At 50.7% G+C, this 20,209-nt stretch overlaps 1 protein-coding gene across 1 annotated transcript in view; it reads left to right on the forward strand.

Moving 5' to 3' along the window:
* Positions 1-20,209, forward strand: part of Asb2 (ankyrin repeat and SOCS box containing 2) — a 36,709-nt gene that overhangs the window by 480 nt on the left and 16,020 nt on the right. The window contains exons 2-3 of the mRNA XM_057782650.1: positions 10,030-10,305; positions 18,317-18,418. Of these exons, the coding sequence (XP_057638633.1) occupies positions 10,100-10,305; positions 18,317-18,418 (308 nt within the window). The 5' untranslated portion in view covers positions 10,030-10,099. The remainder of the gene's footprint in view (positions 1-10,029; positions 10,306-18,316; positions 18,419-20,209) is intronic.

Below are 20,209 nucleotides of genomic sequence, written 5' to 3' on the forward strand. Positions count from 1 at the left end.
TGAGCAGCAATGCTATTTATCAGTGGGTCCACAGAGTCTCTGTAATGTCTGTGTTAGATAGGTGGCTTCTTAAAGTGCTTCTAGGCTGAGATAATGAGAGATGTGTCCCTGCAAGGGGACGCAGGGTCTGCTGCATGAAGAGGGCTGTGAAGCTGGTGACAGCCCAGGTACAGTGCATTCTGCATGCCCTTTCTGGGGGTTAGGAGAGGGTGTGGAATGAGAAATGTTACCTAGATGAGACAAAACAAACTATGGAATGCAGGGATGCAAAAATATCATGCATACATGCATGAACATGCACACACACCGTATGTGAGGAGGCAGAGGTCTTGGGAAGGACAAATGGGATGTCATCACTGTGAGCAAGGGGTCTCTGGGTGGAGGAACAGCTGGAACAAAGGGAGATGGGACTTGGGAAGGATGGGGCTGCTGAGGGAGAGACTCCCTAGGCTGGGAGGGAGAAGTGAAGCCCCTGTGGAGGCTGGACCGAGGAGAGAGGGAACATACTTGAAAAGCGTATGAGCAGAGGGGAGGCAGGTGGGGTTTTATCTCAGGCTACATCTTGTGAAGCCAGGGATGTAGACTGACGAACAGGCTGCTTACATCAAGGGACAGGAGAGCTGTGATAAAGCCCTGCTTGGGGCAGGAAAACTGTCCTGCAAGGCTGGGTTTGAGGGATTTCAGAAGGGCTTAGGCAGGCTGCCAGACCAGCCCCCAGCCACAGCCTGACCTTAGCCATGGTGGTTGTTATCCCATTCTTGTTCAAAACATGGGCACATAGCCACCAGAAGGAACCGTCTCGTATTTCTGGTCCTTTGGGGGCACAAGTAGGCCACACCTGGCACGTACTGGTTACCAATGTTGGGAGCCTCAAGGCAGTAATTGGGAGTGTTGTCTTCTTCCCTTGGATGGGGGCCTGGAAGGAGTTAATAATGGAGAACAATGCAGTCCATGTTACCTGGTATTCCTCAAAGACTTAATATGAGTGAATTATCTCCCTGACCCCTCAAGGCCGCAGTGAGTGTGAAATGATCATTAATTCTCCTTTACAAAATTTGGAAACTGAGGCTGTCAAGGGACTGTCAGAGGTCGTGTCTGAGGCTGGGCGGCCATGAAGTGCCGGAACTAGGAATGAAACCTAGGCTTCAGGACTCAGGCACACATGCCCACAGCCGCAGCTCCCGCAGCTCTCAGCCTGGCACCTCTGTGGACCCATGGCATCTTCATGGCATCGTCAGGTACCAGGTGTTGCCCACAGACTAGATCTAAGGGTCTTCCTGAAGGAGACACAGAACCATCTCCAGTCTGTCCCCTGGCCTCCCTCTTCGGAGCCGCAGAGGTGCTGGTGGCCTGAAGCGGGAGGAGTAGCCAACCTTGCCACCCGTCACCGTCGCTTCAGGCTGCTGGCAGATGGCAGGGCTTGGTATTTCTAGAGACGGGGCAGAAACTGGGTCAGCCCTGTGGACTGAGCCGTACTGATGTGTCTGGATGCAGAGGGAGGCTAGAGCCTGGGACACCCGCCAGTCCCTGCAGGGCCTGGAGGCAGGGCAGGGGCCCTCCACCCTGTCTAAAACAAAGGTGACCTCCTGGCCCTGCAGAGGCAACAGTTTAGGGGCTGGGGGAATAAGAGGGAACGCAGGCTCCCTGGAGTCCTGTTAGTTGTTGCTCTCAGCAACGCCTCAAGTGGCCTTGAGCTAATTCCTTAGAACACAGTATTTGCTACAAAACTTGGAAAAGTATTTTTTTCTTTCTGCTCCCCCACCCACACCCTTCGCTCTCACCCTCTTTCTTACTGTTTTATATGAGGTGGTTCTAATCAGTGGACCCCAGACCTGGAATAAATAATCAAAATGTCTTTTTAGGATTCCAGATGCCTTGAGAGAGATTCACAAGGCATTGGACAAGCAAAGGGAAAGCAGGTTGCTACACTCCAGATAGAGCCTCAGTTTCCCCTTTCTGCACAATAAGCCTCTGATCAGGTAGTGGAGTGAGGGCAGAGTCAACTTTAGACAAGATCAGCTCCCATTGGGTGACCTCTCTGGGCCTCAGTTTCCCCTCTACACATAGGAAGAAGAGAGCTGTATGGTGATGTTGACTGCACCCCCAAACCTGAGCTGATCATAGCACCTTCTCCCCGACACAAACACTGACCAAGCTTCAGAATCCCCAAAGCCTTGATACCCCAAAGTCACAAGCTTGGCTGTGACCAAAAATCTGAGACCAGCAGCTGAGTCAGCTGTGCTTAGAAGCTGTGAGGCCTGTTCCCTGTGCTTTTCCTGGAGAGACACCAACAAATGTCTGCTCGGTCCAGATAGGCCTCCAACAACAGACCAAAGCACAACTCCACCCAAAGCCAGCTTGGCCAACCAGTGAGTCACGTACAGAGCGTGGGTGCAAGGGGATCGACTTGACATCTCAGGTGAGGGTCACTATGAGGGATGGTCAACAGGCTGGATCTGGAGGGTCTCTTGCAAGTGACCCCTGCTCTTCTGTTAAAGATGACCAAACAGCTGTTATGTTACAGCAGTAGAAGTCTATAAAAAGGCCCTGACACCAGAGGTCCTTAGCCTTGTCCCTGGCTGTGGTGGTTTGAATGATAAATGCCCCACATAGGTTTATGAATTTGGAGACTTTGTCCTTGGTTGGTGACCCCATTTGCAGTGGGTCAGGCTATGGGGAAGTGCAGCTGGACTGGAGGAAGTACACCTTGGGGGTGGGCTTTGAGAGTTCCTCCTAGCCCCACTTCCGGTTTGCAGTTCCAGTTTATGTCAGCAACAGAAAAACTGCTACTGTGCTTGCCAAAGGCCCACCCTGGGGCCTTGACCTGGGTCTCACCTTAGCTAGGGCAGCGACGAAGACCCAGAAGGGTAAGGTGAAGAGTCGCTGTAGGTGTCCTCACCATTGCCCTCAGCATTCAGGGCCAAGGAGGGAGTTGATGAAGAAACAGGCAGCTAGATGTGCCCTTGGCCACTCACATTCTGGGCCTCAGTCTCCCTCTCTGTACAGTAGGAAGGGGACACTCCCCACGGCTGCTCTGGTTTGCGTCTCTGTTGCTGTACTGTTGGGAGGGTTTGTTTGGCTTAGGCTTCCACACCGCAGTCCAGCATCCAAGGAAGTTAGGGCAGGAGCCCAGGGCAGGAACCCAAGGCAGGAACTGAGGAGCACTGATGGCCAGCTTGCTCTGCCCTGATTTCCTCAGCCTGCTTTCCTATACATTCCAAACCCCCTTGTCCAGGGGTGGCACCACCCAAAGTGGGCCAGGTCTTCCTTCATCAATTAAATGCCCACATTCCGATCTGAAGGAGGCAATTCCTCAACTGAGAGTCATAAACTTACCAGCACAGGCACCGAGGTTAAAGGATTCTGCTAAGGACCGTGGTTGAGCACAATTCACCGTCCACAGCCACAAGTATGGTTTTTACTGTTTAGATTTCAGAGGGTGAGGACCAGGTAAGGAGAACAGGTCTCCAGTCTCCCATGGGCCTCTGCTGGAGAATGAGGAGGCTTGAGAGTGGGAGAAACATGGTAAAGAATAAGGCTGCATATAGGGAGTGGGATAGGACAAGAAACAACCTCTAAGTCCCCACCTCCTCCTCAGTCTCAGGCTAGCCCAAGCAGACTGTTTGCACAATCACCTGAGGCTAAGGGTCTCGGAACATCGGGGTCCCTAAAACTCTCACAATAAATGAACAGATACTACGTATGTATCAATGTTATATACAGAGTTATTCTTAGGTTTCTTCCGGGATGGGCTCCTGGAATGTGTAGACAGCAAAATTCGAGATGCTTAAGACTTCTAGGGAAGATGTATAGTATCCGTATAGAGCGTGAGCACATTCTCTTGTCCTCACAGGAGCCATCACTGGATTACCCAGAGCCATCTACATAGGTAGTGGTTACACTGTATTGTTTAGGGAATAATGACAGGAATAATATCTATACACGTTCAAGCAATAATGTTTACAGGTGCTCACCATTACTTAAACATTTTTTCTGGATATTTTAAACTTCACTTAGTTAAATTCATAGATTCAGAATGCACAGATTCAGAAAATTACTGTACCTATATACATACATATATGTATATAATATAGTATATATTACATGAAGGATTATATTATATGATTCAACTACAAACACATTTGTGACTTAGAGTTTATTATATACACACATATAGTATACACTTATAGACAAGCTTTTAAAAATATAGTTTTTATTCTTACCCCCAGTCTCTCCTAAAGCCTTGAAAGGCATCAGAAGGGGTGCTGGGGAGATGACTTAGTGAGAAAAACGCTTGCTACACAACCATGAGGATTGGAGTTGGGATGGCAGCTGCCTGTAATCTCAGCACATAGGAGGCAGAGACGGGATCCCTGGGGGCAAGGCAACTAGCTCTGAGTTCATCGAGAGACCCTGTTTCAATAAGTTCAATAGAGACAACCGATGTCACCCTCAGGCTTACGTGCAAACACACACATTCACCTCACCTGTACCCACACATGTGAACATACACACGCACACACACACGCACACACACACGCACACACGCACACACACACACGCACACACACACGCGCACACGCACACACGGCTGCCCTTAGCTATGTGAATCCGAAGTCTGGGTCTGGTGTAAAGTCAGATGCAGACTTCCAGTCCTGTTGTTATCACTGCCTCTCCGGGTGTTTCTCAGTTTCCCCATTGTCAGTCAGAAAAACAACACCCCTGCTACGGACTCGCGATGTGCTTCAATCAGCAACAGACACAAGGGGGCACACGGTGGCAAGGGAGCCTTCTCTTTAGCTGGCAGGACAGCTCTGAGGTGACACCTGGCTCCGAGCCATGGCCTTGCTCAGGAACACAGTGCAGCAGTCCGTCCTCCCACACTCAGGCTCCCAAAATGAAAGGCACACACGGTGCTTGCCATGTGCCTTGCACCCTTATGTAACTCGAGAACCCCCTCAGAGTCCCCGTTGTCCTGTGCAGATGGTCACCTTGTACAGAACGCAGCTGGGACTGGGAGGAGAAGGGGGGCCAGGCAGGTGGTCCCTCAAGGTCTAGAGCAACTAGAGGGTAGAAGGACTGGGGGATTTGGGAGGAGTGGACACCAGCCCTGTAGCAGGTTGGACGAGGGTAGACATGGAGTCCCCTTACCCCAGCTCTGATGAGATCTCACCATGACACATGCTCAGCTTAGGAGCTGACAGCCTCCCTTTTCACAAGAGAAGAAGGCAGACTTGGGGCTCCTTTCACTTGGCCCTCCCTCATTTTAAATGGAGGAGAGCCAGGAAGAAGGGAAAAAGGTCAGATGGCCCTTCTGAAAACTGCCAGCCAGGGCAGGTCCTGAACGGACAGGAACAGGTGGAGGCTGCCTCCAGGGAGATGAAAATCATATTCAGATTTTCCAGGCCCTAGATGTCTGTCAGATGATGTTCTCCACATTTGCAATAATATCATGCATCCTGCAAACACAAGTACAGGCCAAGGCAGGATGAGGCCTGCTGGTGGGTAGGCTGCAATCCCTAAGACGGCCAGCAGGTGGCAGGGCAAGGCTAGAGCATGTGGCGAGGGATCCCCAATCAAGCAATCAGCCGGCAGTCCAGGGAATTTAACCTTATTCTGGTTCTACTGTTTATTCTCCTGCACTTATTAAATACCCACTGTAGGGGGCTGGAGAGATGGCTCAGAGGTTAAGAGCACTGTCTGCTCTTCCAGAGGTTCTGAGTTCAATTCCCAGCAACCACATGATGGCTCACAACTATCTGTACTGAGATCTGGCACATTGTATACGTAATAAATAAATCTTTAAAAAAAAAATACCCACTGTATGCCTGACCTTTGGTTAGGTCCTGGAGTTTGGGCGAGAATGTGAAACAGTTTTATGGATGCTATAGGCTGGTATGTCCATTGCAAGCAATCCAGACAGTCAGCTGTCTAGAGGGCTGCTGAGAAGAAGCCTCTTCAGCTCTTCCATAAACACAGCGTGCCTCCCCTCACACCTGACCCCAGATCCCCGGCCAGAGGGGCTGTGGGCAAGAGGATGGCTGCCTTCCTGTCATACCCACTCGGTCGTTTCTTCAGAGGATGCCCAGAGCATGATCTCCTCTCACTGTGACTCCCAACACCACACACGGTCACACATAGGAGGCTCAAGGACAAGCGGGAGAGAAGGCCCATCGTTCAGTGCTGTCTTCGTCCTCATCACAGTCCAGATGGAGTCCACACTTGGCCCAATTCACAGACTGGAAACTGAGGCCCAGCTGAAAAGGCACTAAAGCCAGCTAATTTGAGTCCTTCAGACAGCGGCCCCTACCACCTGGGAGGGGACCCTGGGACTCATCTGCCCCTGCCAAGTTTTCATTGACCATAGCCCATGAATTCTTTCGGAATCAGGATAGAATTCCGGGAGGACACTTGCTGAGGAGCCTTAAATATCGAGGAGGAGTTTGAAGAGCAGAGAGAAGGGGAGGCATGTCACACACAGGAGGAGATGCTAGGGTAGGAGGGAGCCTCGGGGATGTCGGGGAAGGAACCACTCAGGTATGGAAGGTTAGAATGTGGAAAGGAAGAGGGTGAGCTGGGGCAGGAGCTTCCTTCCCAGGAGAGTGGAGCTGGGGGCGGTGAGCACAGTGTGTCAGAGCGGATGGTGGGTGAATCTGAAGGCCAGGCCAGGGACACCAGCATGGAAATTACTTAAAAGGCTGGAGAGGGAGGCACAAGGCAATGGTACCAGACAGACCTCTGCATGGGACATGGACAATGTCCCCACTGTCCTTGCTACATTTATGCCTTAAGTCTGAAGCCTCAACCAGTTGTGCTTAGAAGAGTCCAGAATTGTTGGGAAAAATCTCTTGTTTTCTGGGGATCCACAGAGCAAGTCGGGGCCGCTACAGGGATTAAACCAAAGAACTGCTTCAAGGGGCTTCATTGTGTGCGTACATGCTAGATGTGTGCATGCGTGTGTCCCTTTCATGTACTGGCCCATCTCCTGTCTGTGTTTTGTGGCCAGTGGCTTGTAGACTGCTTGTTTGGTTCGTTTCCCAGCTTCCCAGACCCAAATAATCACACAGAAACTATATTAATTACAACACTGTTTGACCAATAGCTTAGGTGTCTTTCTAGTTAGCTCTTATGTCTTAAATTAACCCATTTCTATTCATCTGCGTATCACCACGAGGCTGTGGCTTACTGGAAAGTTTCCAGCAGTGACTCTTTCTTCTTCAGCAGCTACATGGTGTCTCCCTGACTCTGCCTTCTTTCTCTCTATATCTCTGTTCAGATTTCCTGCCTGGCTTTACTCTGCTAAGCCATTAGCTGAAACAGTTTCTTTATTAACAAGTGGTAATAAAACATATTCTCAGCATGCAGAGGGGAATCCCACATCAGTGGTTCCCACCTGCCTGGGCTCATTTTCAAATTGACAGGCTGAAACCCAGACCACACTCCAGGACTCTGAGCACTGGGGATTGAGGTAGGGCTCAGACGTGGTACTTTCTAATTGGTATTTTCTGTATTTTGAGTTGTAGGTCACAGCAATGTAACATGTTCATGTGTGCACAAGTCCCGTGTGAATGATTCCAGGAACCCTTACAGATATTCACTGTGCCATGAAAATACTTAGCAGCGGATACTCAAGGAATCTGCCTGCACTGTGGTCCCTGTATGCAGACAGCAGCTTCTCAAAAGAACTAAGCCTCTGGGTTCCATCACTGTAGGTAGTTTAGCCTGTTATAGAACTTGATATAAGTGTGATCATGTATATACATGTGAACTATGTATATATGACTCAGTGTTGTTTTGAGTCATTCTTGTGCAAGGCTGTGTTCTCTTGGGTACACGCTCTCCACAGCCTGCCTGGTTCCTATGTTAGTTAGGTCATTTATTTTGGTGGGCATTGCGGATCTGTTTCAGTTGGGTTTAGATGAGTGATGCTGCCTTGAATATTCTAGACCTTGCTTATCTACATATGTGTCCCTAGTTCTTTGGGATGTAGCTGGAAGAGGATCGCTAGGCCATTTGTGTGATCAGCTTTAGCAAACACCATTGACTTTCCAAAGTGGCTTTGTTATTTTCTGCTCCTCCTGGTGCTGGGGAGGCAATGACCCTACACTATCCCTGATGACCCATATTCTCTGTGGTGATCTTCATACACTCCCTGGCATTGACATTTTCCACTATTTTCATTTGAACTGTGTGGGGCAGGGGCAGATGTGCTGCTTTAGATTTGAATTTGAACCCTTCAGTATTAATGAAGTGAATGCCTCTTGGTGTTTGGGTTGTAGGCTATTTAGATGGCTTCTCTGAGAAGGGTTGGACTGATCTCCTGGGTACCAGTTAATTGGAGTCACAAGAACACCATATAGCAAAGCAGCCCTTAGAAAAGATGAGAAAGGACTGAGCTGCAGGCTGGGTTGGGGGCTGCGGCATGGAGGTTCCTACTCACTTGAGGATAGTGCAGCTTAGGAGTGGGTGTCGGCCTCCCACTGGCCGAGGAGGGTTTTCATCAACTGGGCAGAAACCCTGATGGGTGTAGTTTGCTACCCTCAGGAGCCTGGTGTATTCTCTCAGGGGCCCAGGTTGTAAAGAAGCAGGTCTTATGGGAAATTCTCTCCACTGGACACGTCAGAAGAGCTCTCTCATGTGTCTGGTGTGTCTGCTTCCACTTGGGAGAGCAATTCTCAAGGGCTTGGACCCAATATCCAAGGGGAAGGAGAAGGACATCTGTCTCTGGGGGAGGGGACACATATTTGCTAGACTAGAATGCTGGCACTTGGCGGGGCATGTTTTTTTTTAAAGATCTCATGTGACTTGAATGCTCAGCCAGGGCTGAGAACCATTGACCTGTGGCCACACTGTTGCAAGCCAGTAAATATCACAGGTTGGGCTGGTTTGATTTCATTCGTTGAAAGAGTGTCGCTCTGCCTGCTCTGTTCTCTTCCAGGCATTTGTATCTTTTAGAAGAGGCCCTGCAACAAACTGTTGTGATGGCCGGTCTTAACCGGATCATGCCATCCCAAGCGTGAGCCCATGTCTGACTCATCCCCAGCATTCTCAGGCCTCCCACAGCGAGGAGCAGGCTTGATGTGCCAGTGTGGGACGCAGCTGGGACTGGATGGGGGGAATGCATATGACACTGTGTGGCTCACGAGGCAGGAGTCAGGATGCTGAGGTCTTTGTGTCCTCAGAAGAGTGCCTGGCCCAGAGTAGTTGCACAAGAACTAATCTCTTAGTTGATATATGCAATCACACCTGTACAGAGAGCGTTCCTGGAATGGAAATGCAGTGGGTACCAACACAGATAGGTTTAAAAGGGAATGGGCTGGAGGAGGGGGCTATGTGGCTGAGGGCATGAATAGATGGAAGCGTGGGTGGTGGACAGATGTGTGGAAGGTTGGATGGATGGGTGGATGGATTGTTGGAAGCTCAGATGGGTTGGCGAATAATGTTGAGGCAGTAGTGGTTGAGGGCACGACCTGGTCAATGGGTAGGAAGATAGATGGATGGGTAGGATAGTTGACTGTTTGGACACATGGGCAGGGAAGAGGACACATGGGAGAATGGATGGGAAGCTGGGTGTGCACAGCTGGAGGTGGGTAGACAGATGTGTGAGAGGATGAACAACAGGATGTTGCCTTGGAGGCTAGATGGATTGGTGACGCGATGAGCGAACAGATGGCTGTGGAGATGGCTTGATGTTCAGACAGATTCCATGTCCAAATGAATGAAGTTTTTTGAAAGTGTGAGCTGGAAGGATGTTCAGCGGTTAAGCACACTTGCTATTCATGGAGAGGATCCAGTCTGGTTGCTAACACCCATATCACATGGTGCACAGCTACCTGCAGCTCTAGCTGCGGGAGCCCTGACACCGTCTTCTGGCCTCCATGTGCATCCACACTAAGGTGTACATACTAGCACACAGACACATACATGCATGTTAAAAGATACATAATCGCATAGCTTTCCCTGTGGGCAAACATGGCTGTCTCGTGGGGCACTCATTGACTGACTGGGGTGATTTTGGTTTCCTCACAGGATCTGTCACCTGCTGTGTGCCTGCTACTGCTGAGTCTCTCTTCTAGAAGGTGGAGGAGAAGTGGCCAGGATGGCGACCGAGATCACCACTCGGGGTAGCCAGCATGCCATTGGACAGGAGGAATACAGCTTGTACAGCAGCCTAAGTGAGGAGGAGCTGCTCCAGATGGCCATCGAGCAGAGCCTGGCAGACAAGACTCGAGGCCCAGCCCCTGCTGAGACCACTGTGTCCCCTCAGACCAGCCCCCAGCCAGGCCATTTCCACCCATGGACCAGGTAAGCGAGGCCAGGCCGATGACGGGAAGATGGACCTCAGGGCCTTCCTCAAGCGTCAGACGCCCCAGGATTTTCATACTGAAACAAAATATTCTGATATCTGACCCTTCAATGGACTACATTTGTCATCTAAAGTCACAGTGGGAAGGGATCCAGGATGCTTGTGGCCCAAGGCTCTCACTTAAAATATTGTATAACTTATGCATACCCCAACTGTATATTTTAAGTCACCACTAGGTCACTTTTGATAGTGAATACAAATGCTGCGTAACTAACTGTCATGTTATAGCATCTGGGGAATAATGGCAAGCAAACAGTTTGTATGTACGGTTCAGAACACACAGGTTTTTCAAATAATTTTTACTTGAAGTTGGTCGACTCCATGAGTGTGGGACCAATGCTCTCTTGTGGTTGATTCTATATGCTTCCATTTTTAAAAAATCTTCTAAAGGACCATTTAAATGGTCTCTGTGTTGGGGAACTGAAACTTAAGGCTGACTAACTGACCCAGAGTTACAAGGCTAGCAACTTGGAATTGGCTAGCTCCAAAGCCCAGACATGGTCTTTCCTACTGATTTATGCCTGAATACAGGGGACTATTGTTCAGAGTGGGGCTAGGGCTTCCTGCTGCAGCTGGCCAGCGTCTACTGAAAACACACCTGCCCAGCAGAAGGCATCTATCTCTCTGGCACCTCATCTTCTCAGCCCCTGGACTGTCCAACACTATGACCTGAGGCCGCGTGAAAAGCCACAGACCGAGTCCACAGTGCCACATAGATAGTCGGTTATGCAAGTGAAAATTTACATCATTTTATAAAAATTTATTTTTGTGACACTGTCAAATTGCATAAGCTCAGGCTGATCTGGGTCTCACTTGTGTAGCCCAGGCTAGCCTCAAACTCTCAGTCTACCTGCCTTGGTCTCCCCATTGCTGAGAATCCAGGCATACACAACCATGACCCACAATTTATATATATTTTATTAATTAAAAATTTCATTTATTTTACATGCTGACCACAGTTTTCCCTCCCTCCTCTCTTCCAGTTCCCTCCCCCTGCCTCCTGCCTATTCCCCCCATCCACTTCTCCGTTTCCATTCAGAAAGGGGCAGTTCTCCCATGGGCGTCAACAAAGCTTTGCACACCAAGCTGAGGCAGGACCAAGCTCCTCCCCTGCATCAAGGCTGGGCAAGGCAACCCAGTATGAGGAACAGGTTCCCAAAAGCCAGTTCAAATGCCAGGGCCAGGTCCCGATCCCACTAAGCATCTTCATTTCTCGTCATCACCAATGTAGACATTTTACCTGAATGGCTGGTGAGGTGGCTCAGTGGGCACAGTCTTCCAAGACTGGTGACCTGAGTTTCACCCTGGTACCTACCACCTGGTGAAAAGAAAGAAGCAACGAGTTGTTCTCTGACCTCCACATGGGTACCTCGGCACACACGTGCCCACACGTACACACACATAAAATACGTAAGGCTTAACTATCTCTTGTCAAGTTCTTAACATCATGTGTATTTCACATTCACATCAGCCACGTTCTGAGCGCTCATTAGCTACGTGTGGCCAGTGGCTGCCAATATTGATCCAGGGGACACCGTCTTTGCAGGGACAGCCTGAAAGGCACTTGACATTTACTCTTCAAGTGATTTTAGGAAGGAAATGTATAAACAGTGGAGGTGCTTTTGCTGCCCCTGCCCCAGCCAAGGCGGCATGTGTTAGAGGTCAGGCGCATGGGGGCGGTAACTGTTGTAGCAGGTGGTGGCTCTCTGACTGCGAGCCATGGGCCTCAGATCTGTGTCTCCAGCAACCAGTGGCCCCTATGAGACCTTGACCTTGGGAAAGCCCCCAACCCACTCTCAGCAGTTCTGCTCCCTCTTCTAACAACTTTAATGTACAGATCTCGCTAGTGTGAGCCACGGCAGACATGACGCGTACGTGGGAGATGAGGCCAGCCCTGTTTCTGGGTGACAGCTATCAGTGTTTACATCAGTGCACACTGCCCCTTGCTAATGTCATGTCACTTGTACCTAACTGGCTGTGCCAAGGCCAGGGCACCCTATTCTGAGAGTCCCTTCTATGAGGATGCCAGGCAGTCTTCTTGGGCCGTGGGGAGGAGGATAAGACCTCAGGCTCCTAAGCTGACCCTGACCACATCCCATCAGGGCCTCAGAAACCCTGGGTAGGACCTGGCTCATTCACTTCCTGTTTTGGCTGGTTTAGCTGAAGTCACACACAGGTTCCTCTTTCTCAGGAGAGGACCAGACAGACGTAGATGGGACTGCTATAGGCGCCCACGCATCTCTGGGATCCTGCAGCATCCTCCCTAACTCAGGAGGCCCTCCTGGGGGGGGGTGTCCTTAGAACTCACGACCTTGAGCTCTGGAACTGCCCCCTGCTGTGAGATAAGGAGATAGAAACACACTGTGACATTTACATCTGTCCGGCCTTGTGGGGCTTACCTGAAGTGAAATTGCTTGTCCAAGGTCAGGCAACCTTCATCTGGATCTGTCCCATGACAGTACCTTGGCCATCCACAAGGTGCAGGCTCTCACCAGCAATACCTCACCTCCTCCACACACCCACAGCGCTTGTGTACAGACACACGCACACTTAGAGCTGCGCCGTGTCTCTGTCTTTTCACAATCAACAAAGCAGGTGCACAGCAGGGCCGGGCAGTCCGTAGGCTCTGCTGATTCTGCGGAGCCATGCTCCTTCCGCTCTCTTGCCTCCCACCTCGAAGGCGGGCTTCAGCCTCGTGACATCACTCCCACAGCTACAGAGGTCTAGGGTTCCTGCAGACTCATGAATAGGGCTAGAAGTTAGAGGGAGTACAGGACCTATGAGCCCTGCTCATTTCTCTTTGGATGTTCCAATATATCCAATAGACCCAGGACAGCACACAGGCTTCAGGGATTCCTTTTCACCCTTTGGCTCTCAGGTTAGCTATCTTGTTCTCAGTGAGTCCTGCCCTAACCACTTCCAGGTGAAGCAGGCTGAAGGTACTTACTGTCTCTCCTGGGGGTTCCTGCATGGATGGCCCTGGATGTTACCTGGAAACCTTGTGTGCCTGCTTCTGTCAGCGGCCTGTGAAATTCTAGGAGCTCTCAAACCCCTCATCTGCTCTGGGAAGCCCTTGTCGTGACCATGCACCAAATGATCACTTATAAACAAGGGGATGGGTGAATAGAAGGAGAGAATAGAGGAACTGGAAAGAGGTGGATCTGGAGGGTCAAGGGTTTTCTATGTCATTTACTGGATTTGCCACGACTTCAGGTTGGATATCCCCAGCTCAGAGTGTCCTGCCCTGACCACTTGTAACCATCCTTTCTCAAAACGGCAATAGCTAAAGCCTGCTCATCTTGCGGGATACTTTTTTCATCTTTTTTTTTTTTCTTTTGGTGTACGGATAGAACCCAGGCCCTTGCTAGGCAAACGCTCTGCTGCACACTCCAGCCCCCATGTAGTCTTCTTGTAAAAGGCAAACACGATATGGCAGGTTCAAGCCATCGTCCCCACGCCCTGTGGCTTGCATTCACTTCCGGCTATTGCCTAGGTAAGTCCTTGGGGCCCCAACTTCAAGGCCGCCTCAACTTCACAGGCCATCTTTCATGTCATGCTGGGAAAGCCTCCTGAGAGCATTCCTATGATGACTTCTTGGGGACGAGGAGACATTGATCACTGTGTCTCAGTGCCTTTTTTATGGTAGGTATCTAATGAATAATTTTAGGCAAATACACACTTCAAAACCAAGAGCATACCTTGGCAATGTAATTTGTCATTGTCTTCAAATTGGTGTATGGGGTCTTAGAAAAGATGGCTACAGGGGGACAGCCAATCAAACATGCGGTCTCTTTTTAGAGCCATTTCCGCACTTCCAGGTGAATGGACAAAGTTGAACAGTCATAAAGGTCATTTGCCAAGCATGGCCCCCAAGAGTTCCCAAGAGGCATATCCAGCTCCCCGTCCAATGGGGAAATGGGTTCATATATCCTTGATGTAGAGAACCTGCGGTTACTACGATGGACCAGCAGTGGGCAACTGGAGCTGGTCTTCAAAGCCTTCAAATGCCTGTGCTTTATTGAAGGTTGCTCTTCTCAGATGAGACCAGGGAAGAAAACATAAACCTGGACTTGCTTAGGATGGGGTGCATAAATGAGGCTGCTTGGGATGGGGTGCATAGCTGCAGACGATTCCAATCAAGCGACCGCAACTGCTGTACACAGCCTGTGTACATCCTGGCATCTGGTCATGCCCTCCCTAAGCTTGCAGCCTGAAGAAGGCAAAGCCTAAAGGTGCATGGCAACCCAGAAGGGTAGGCACAGCAGCGATGTTTGCTGTGTTTCAGCAGGGTGGGGGTGGGGGTTGCGGTTCAGCTAGTCTCTACCTGGACTAGTTCATAACCTATAGCCACATCCCACGGAAGCATGTTCCTCTCAACCAAGATGACTCAACCCAGTGGTTGGTTCTGCTGGGAATTCCCCTCACGCAGCCAGCAGAGGGGAAGTGGGGCTTTCTACTTTGCTTTGAAAGCACAAAAGTCACTTGGCTTCCCATCTAGCCCGAGACTCGGAACTTGAGCACTGTGAGCAGTCACACTGCTGACCCTAATTTCAGGGCTCCTAGAACAAGTTCTCCTGCCTTTCTCTCAACCCCTCCCTGTAGCTCTGTGGGTGTGTGGCCTTGTCACGCACATGTGGCCTCTGAGCATTTAAGGATCCATAATAATACATGACTCAGTGATCCACCAGCCCAGTCCCTGACACCGGGTTTGGGACAGAGCGAGGGCTGGCACATCGCTGAATCCATCATGTCTGTTTCTTCATCGGGCAGAATGGGAATGGCACACCTGTGCTGCCATGGAGGTATCAGGAGGGTACTCTGTGAGATTGGTCCTACACGGTGGAGACCTGTGACCCTGCCGTGGCACTGTACCGCATCAGCTTTGGTTCCTCATCTCAGCTACCCTTCTTCCTGTTATCACGTCACATGGACGGGTCCTCATTTTAGGTGAATGTGGCAGTGTTTACTACTGTGCATCATCTTGCTAACACATTTGGACAATATCTATAGGCCACATGGACCGGGAATTCCAGGGTCTCATGGAGAGCTCATTCTTGCTGACTACAGAGGTAGCCTGGTCAAAGTTGCCTTCCTAGGTTTGGGAAGAGAGAGGGGAACATGGGGCCTGTGCAAACAGGTCAAGTGAGATAGGCTGTGCACATCCTTATCAGGACTGGGGGGGTTCTTGGATCTATATCAAACTGAGCTTCTTAAACCACAAAGGCAGCGATGAACCCCAAGATCTGTCCTGACCCCACTTTGCAAGTAAAGAAACAGGCACAAAGTTCAGGAAGAATCTGTACACATTCAAAGGCGCAAAACCAGTGTGGAGGTCATGGAGCTGAAGGCAGGGTTAGGAGGCAAGAAGAAGCCAGGCTCTGCAGGATGGAGGGGCCTTAGGGGCTGTCTGACCCTTGGCTCTGCTCACCTGCTGTGTGGGATCCTGGGCAGTTCCCACTATCTGCTTGCTCATCTGTAAAAGGCAGCAATATTAACACCCACCTTAATAATTACAGAATGAAAATTGCTAAATGAATGCATCAGGTGTCTTACACAACTTATTGTGTAGAAGGGTGTGATGAGTTGGGACTGGAGAACGAAAATGCAAACAAGGAAGGCGAAGGTGGCCAGGCCTCCAGCCTGATTTGAACCAAGCCTCCTCTCCACTTCTCTCTCCTGGCCATGTCCTCTGCACCACAACTTGGCTTTGCTGAGGGATCCACAGAGTCGGAGGCTGTGCCCTGGCTTATAAGGTCAGGATCCTTAAATTCCACAGACAGTCTCCAGCATGTGTCCAGACAGCAAGGTAGGGAGTGCTTGGTACAAGGCTGACCTGCTAGAAGATGAAAAGGGGCTAAGCCTGTTGTCCCTGAAGCCCCAGAGAAGACCAGATTGGAACGACTGTCACATCTCTATCAGCCCTTCTAGTCAAGGGGACTGAGGCTCAATATAGTGAAAAAATTCAGTCATTGACTTGAGTCCCATCTGTGTCTGTGCCAGGTGACCTTGGGGACTAAAGCTTGAGAGAAACGGATTAAAGAAGAAAGGATTTACTCAGGCCCACAGTTTCAGAGGCTTCATCCATGGCCAACAGCCCCCTGTTAGAGGCCTGAGGTGCAGCAGGATATCATAGTGGTGGAAACACATGGATTAGAAGGTTTCTTGCCTTACAGTAGACAGGAAGCAATGAAAGAGAGAAAAGAGCTGTGCTGGCTGCTTTGTGTGTCAACTTGACACAATGTAGAGTCATCAGAGAGGAAGGAGCCTCAGTTGAGGAAATGTCTCCTCTCCTTGAGATCCAGCTCATTTTCTAATTAGTGATTAATGGGGGAGGACCCAGCCCGTGGTGGGTGGTGCCATCCCTGGGCCGGTGGTCATGGTTCTATAAGAAAGCAGGTTGAGCAAGCTGTGAGGAGCAAGCCAGTAAGCAGCTCTCCTCTATGGCTTCTGCATCAGCTCCTGCCTCCAGGTTCCTGCCCTGTTAAAGCTCCTGTCCTGACTTCCTCCAATGATGGACTATGATCTAGAAGTGTAAGCCAAATCAACCCTTTCCTCGACAACTTGTTTTTCAGTCATAGAGGTTTTAGCACAGCAATAGAAACCCTCACTAAGACAAGGGCCAAGGACCCATTCCTGCCAACTGGATCTCGGGTCCTATATTTCCACTGCTTCCCCATGAAGCCATCAGCCCTCATTTCATTTCTGTTGCTATGATAAAAATATTCTGACAAAGGCAACTTAGGAGAAAGAGGGTTCACTCCAGCTTACACCCCCAAGTTCTAGCCCACCACCACGGGGAAGCCTGAGATGTCTGGTCACTTCACAGCCATAGTTAAGAGCAGAGAGAAATGGACGCCTATGTGTGCTTGCTTGTGCTCATCTTGACTTCACTGCTCTCCTACAGTTCAGGGACTCTTGCCTAGGGAATGATGCCACCCACAGTGGACTGGGTCTTCACACATCCATTTGACTTAAATAAGACAAGGCCCACAGACATGCCCAGAGGTCAGCCTGATTTAGGCAGTCTCATTGAGATTCTCTTCCTATGTGAGTCCAGGCTGTGTCAAGCTGACAATTAAAGCTTCCTGCCACATCATCCAATTCTGAACCAGTCAATGGATCAGAATCCAAGGGTGAGAACAGAACCCTCTTGATCCAATCCCTTCCCCAAGCCACAGCACTACTGTGGGACAAGCCTATAAGACTCGAGCCTTTGAAGGACACTGTTCTAGAATGAACAGCTAAGCATCTCACACAGGCTCTTGAGACAGAAATGCTCTCCTCCCACTGTACATGGGAGAACTCAGGCACAGAGAAAATGAGCCTGTCTCCAGGTCACACAGCAAGTAGCACACGGATTTGAAACCCTGTCTGACCTTCCGTCCACACCCTTTTGGGTTACCTTCTAGACTGCTGTGTCCCAAGATGACTATGGGGCACATTGTACTCTTATGAGAAGCCAGCAAGGTGAGGAAAAGGGCTTCGTGCCGTGGCTTCTCAGACTGGCTCTCCCGTTCCCTTGCTTGCCCAGGAATCTCTTGTCCAGCCCCACCGAGACCCCCATGACCTTCCAGCCTGAGTCCTGCCACCGACCACTTCTCACATCCTCCCCAGTGAAGAATGTCACCTTGCTTCATATCTGCTCCCTTGTGGTTGGCTGAGGAGGGGGGCGGTGGGGGCGGGGTGAGGTTAACCTCATTGTTGTCTTATATGGTCATTTAAATCTCTAAGGGCTTCCTCCAAGGGCCAAAAATAATCCAGAGACACAGCAGCTGTGTCCAGCACACAGAGAGGACCCGGCCATCTGCTTTGGTTCAGAGCCCTGTGTCTGTCTGTCACTCAGACTCTTTCTCCCGGCTCACTCTCCATCCTCCTTCCTGCCTCCAGCATGACCCGCTTCTCCTATGCAGAGTACTTTTCTCTCTTTCATGCCAGCTCTGTACCCTCCAGGTCTTCGCCTCCTGAGAGCGCACCGTCCCACGCACCCCTGGGCTTGTTCCAAGGGGTCATGCAGAAGTATAGCAGCAGCCTGTTCAAGACCTCCCAGATGGCGTAAGTGACCCCTGCACCTGGCCCCATCAAGCTCACGCCTCCAATGGGGGCAGCAGGGAGAGGGGTAGATTTGTAGCCCTAGATCCCCTTCTCGTTGTGTCCCCTAGATTCCAGTGCTCTCGCTGAGCTGGACATAGGACTGATGCCCGCAAGGAGTGGCATTCAGGCTATGCTCGGGGCTGACCCCTAAGCCATCTCCAGAGACTGTGACCTGCTGCTGGAGGAGCTCCATGGAACTCTGAATCTGGGGCGCTAGCAAGGTCAAAGGACCAGGGGAAGAACTAGGGGCTGGCTTTCACTTCTCTTTATCCCTGTCTTGTATCTCCCCAGGCCACCTCCAGGGGCTCATCTGTGCACATCTAAATCCCCACCCACAATACTTTATTTAGTGCCAGATGCCAAAGGCCAGGACTAATCAGAGCCAAAGGAGAGGGCTTTGCCTGGGGCACTGAGCTTATGCTATAGTTAGGAGGTAGTGCTTTCCCCCTTGTTCTGAACTCCAGGGTAGCAGTTAAAAGCAAAAAAGGTTCCCTTGGTGGGACCCCATTTCTGTGTGGCAGAGAAGAGGAGTCAGCTGGCTGATTCTTATTCCTGGCCTCTCTAAACCCTACAGGCACCACATTGTCCTTGGGGCTTTGGGGTTGACACAAAAGAAAGCCCCATTTCTAATCTCAGTACAACTGCCTGCATGTCCCCCAAAGTGGGGCTGCCAACCCCTGCATATCCCCCAAAAGAGGACCTGCCTGCCCCTGCATATCCCCCCAAGGAGGACCTGCCCGCCCCTCCGTGTCTCCCCAGGAGGGCCTGCCCGCCCCTTCATGTCCCCGCAAGGAGGGCCTGCCCACCTCTGCATGTCCCACCAAGGAAGGCTGCCCCTAGCCTCCCTTTTCTGCAAAGCAGGGTTGGGAAGGACTACGTGGTCTTCCAAGGCCCTGTTCTGCTAGTCCTAGGTAATTTAACATGCCTGACCACCTCCCCCCTTTGGGGTGGGGACTTTGTCTGAGCTCATGGGGAAGCTGTCAGTGTGTGACACTGAGGGCCCCAGGGTCTGCGAACCCCAGCTCGAGAGACGCACTCCAGCTGGTGGGTCAGATAGCGAGCATTACGTAGTGGTAACCTTCCTGACGAAGGCCACAGGACCAGCCAGCCCACTCCCTTCCACTTCAGCAGTGGCCACATACCCCATGGGGCCCTCCCTGGGACTGATGGGCTCCATCCGGTTGCTCCTGAGTGGAACCCAAGCAGGTGGCTGTGATGGTGTTGATGAACCTTGAGGATCTAGCTAGCTAGTCAGTCCTTCGTCCTTGAGTCTCTGTCTTTACCCATCTGCTATTAATAACCCGGAGGCTGAGTGGCAGGAGGAAGTATTGCCTGCTGGAGGAAGCAGCCGGGAGGGTTTGGGTGCTGGTCCTGGAGACTCCCCTCGAAGCTAGCATTGCCCCTGATCCCAGGACCCTAAATAGTCATGGTCCCCACTGACTCAGTGAGGGAAGGGGTTCCAGCAAACAGACAGATGAACTAGCAAATGAATAAATGGACACATTGCCTTCAGTGAGACAAATAAAGATGCCCCTCTCTCTACCCTCGAAATCTTTTGACATTTAGAAGGTTTAAAGTGTGAAGGCTTCTAATTTATTAATCCTTCAAGTACTGTCATTTCGCAGCAGCTGGCAGTAGAGATAATGGATTCGATGGGGAGACGGGAAGGCTGTGGTGACGGTGAAGGGAGGCGCCTTGGTAGGTCCATGCCTCAGGGAGCTCTTGCAGTCATTCAGCCCTATAGGTAGCTGT

This window comes from Chionomys nivalis, chromosome 10 (genome assembly GCF_950005125.1).
Source record: "Chionomys nivalis chromosome 10, mChiNiv1.1, whole genome shotgun sequence".
Lineage (NCBI taxonomy): Eukaryota > Metazoa > Chordata > Mammalia > Rodentia > Cricetidae > Chionomys > Chionomys nivalis.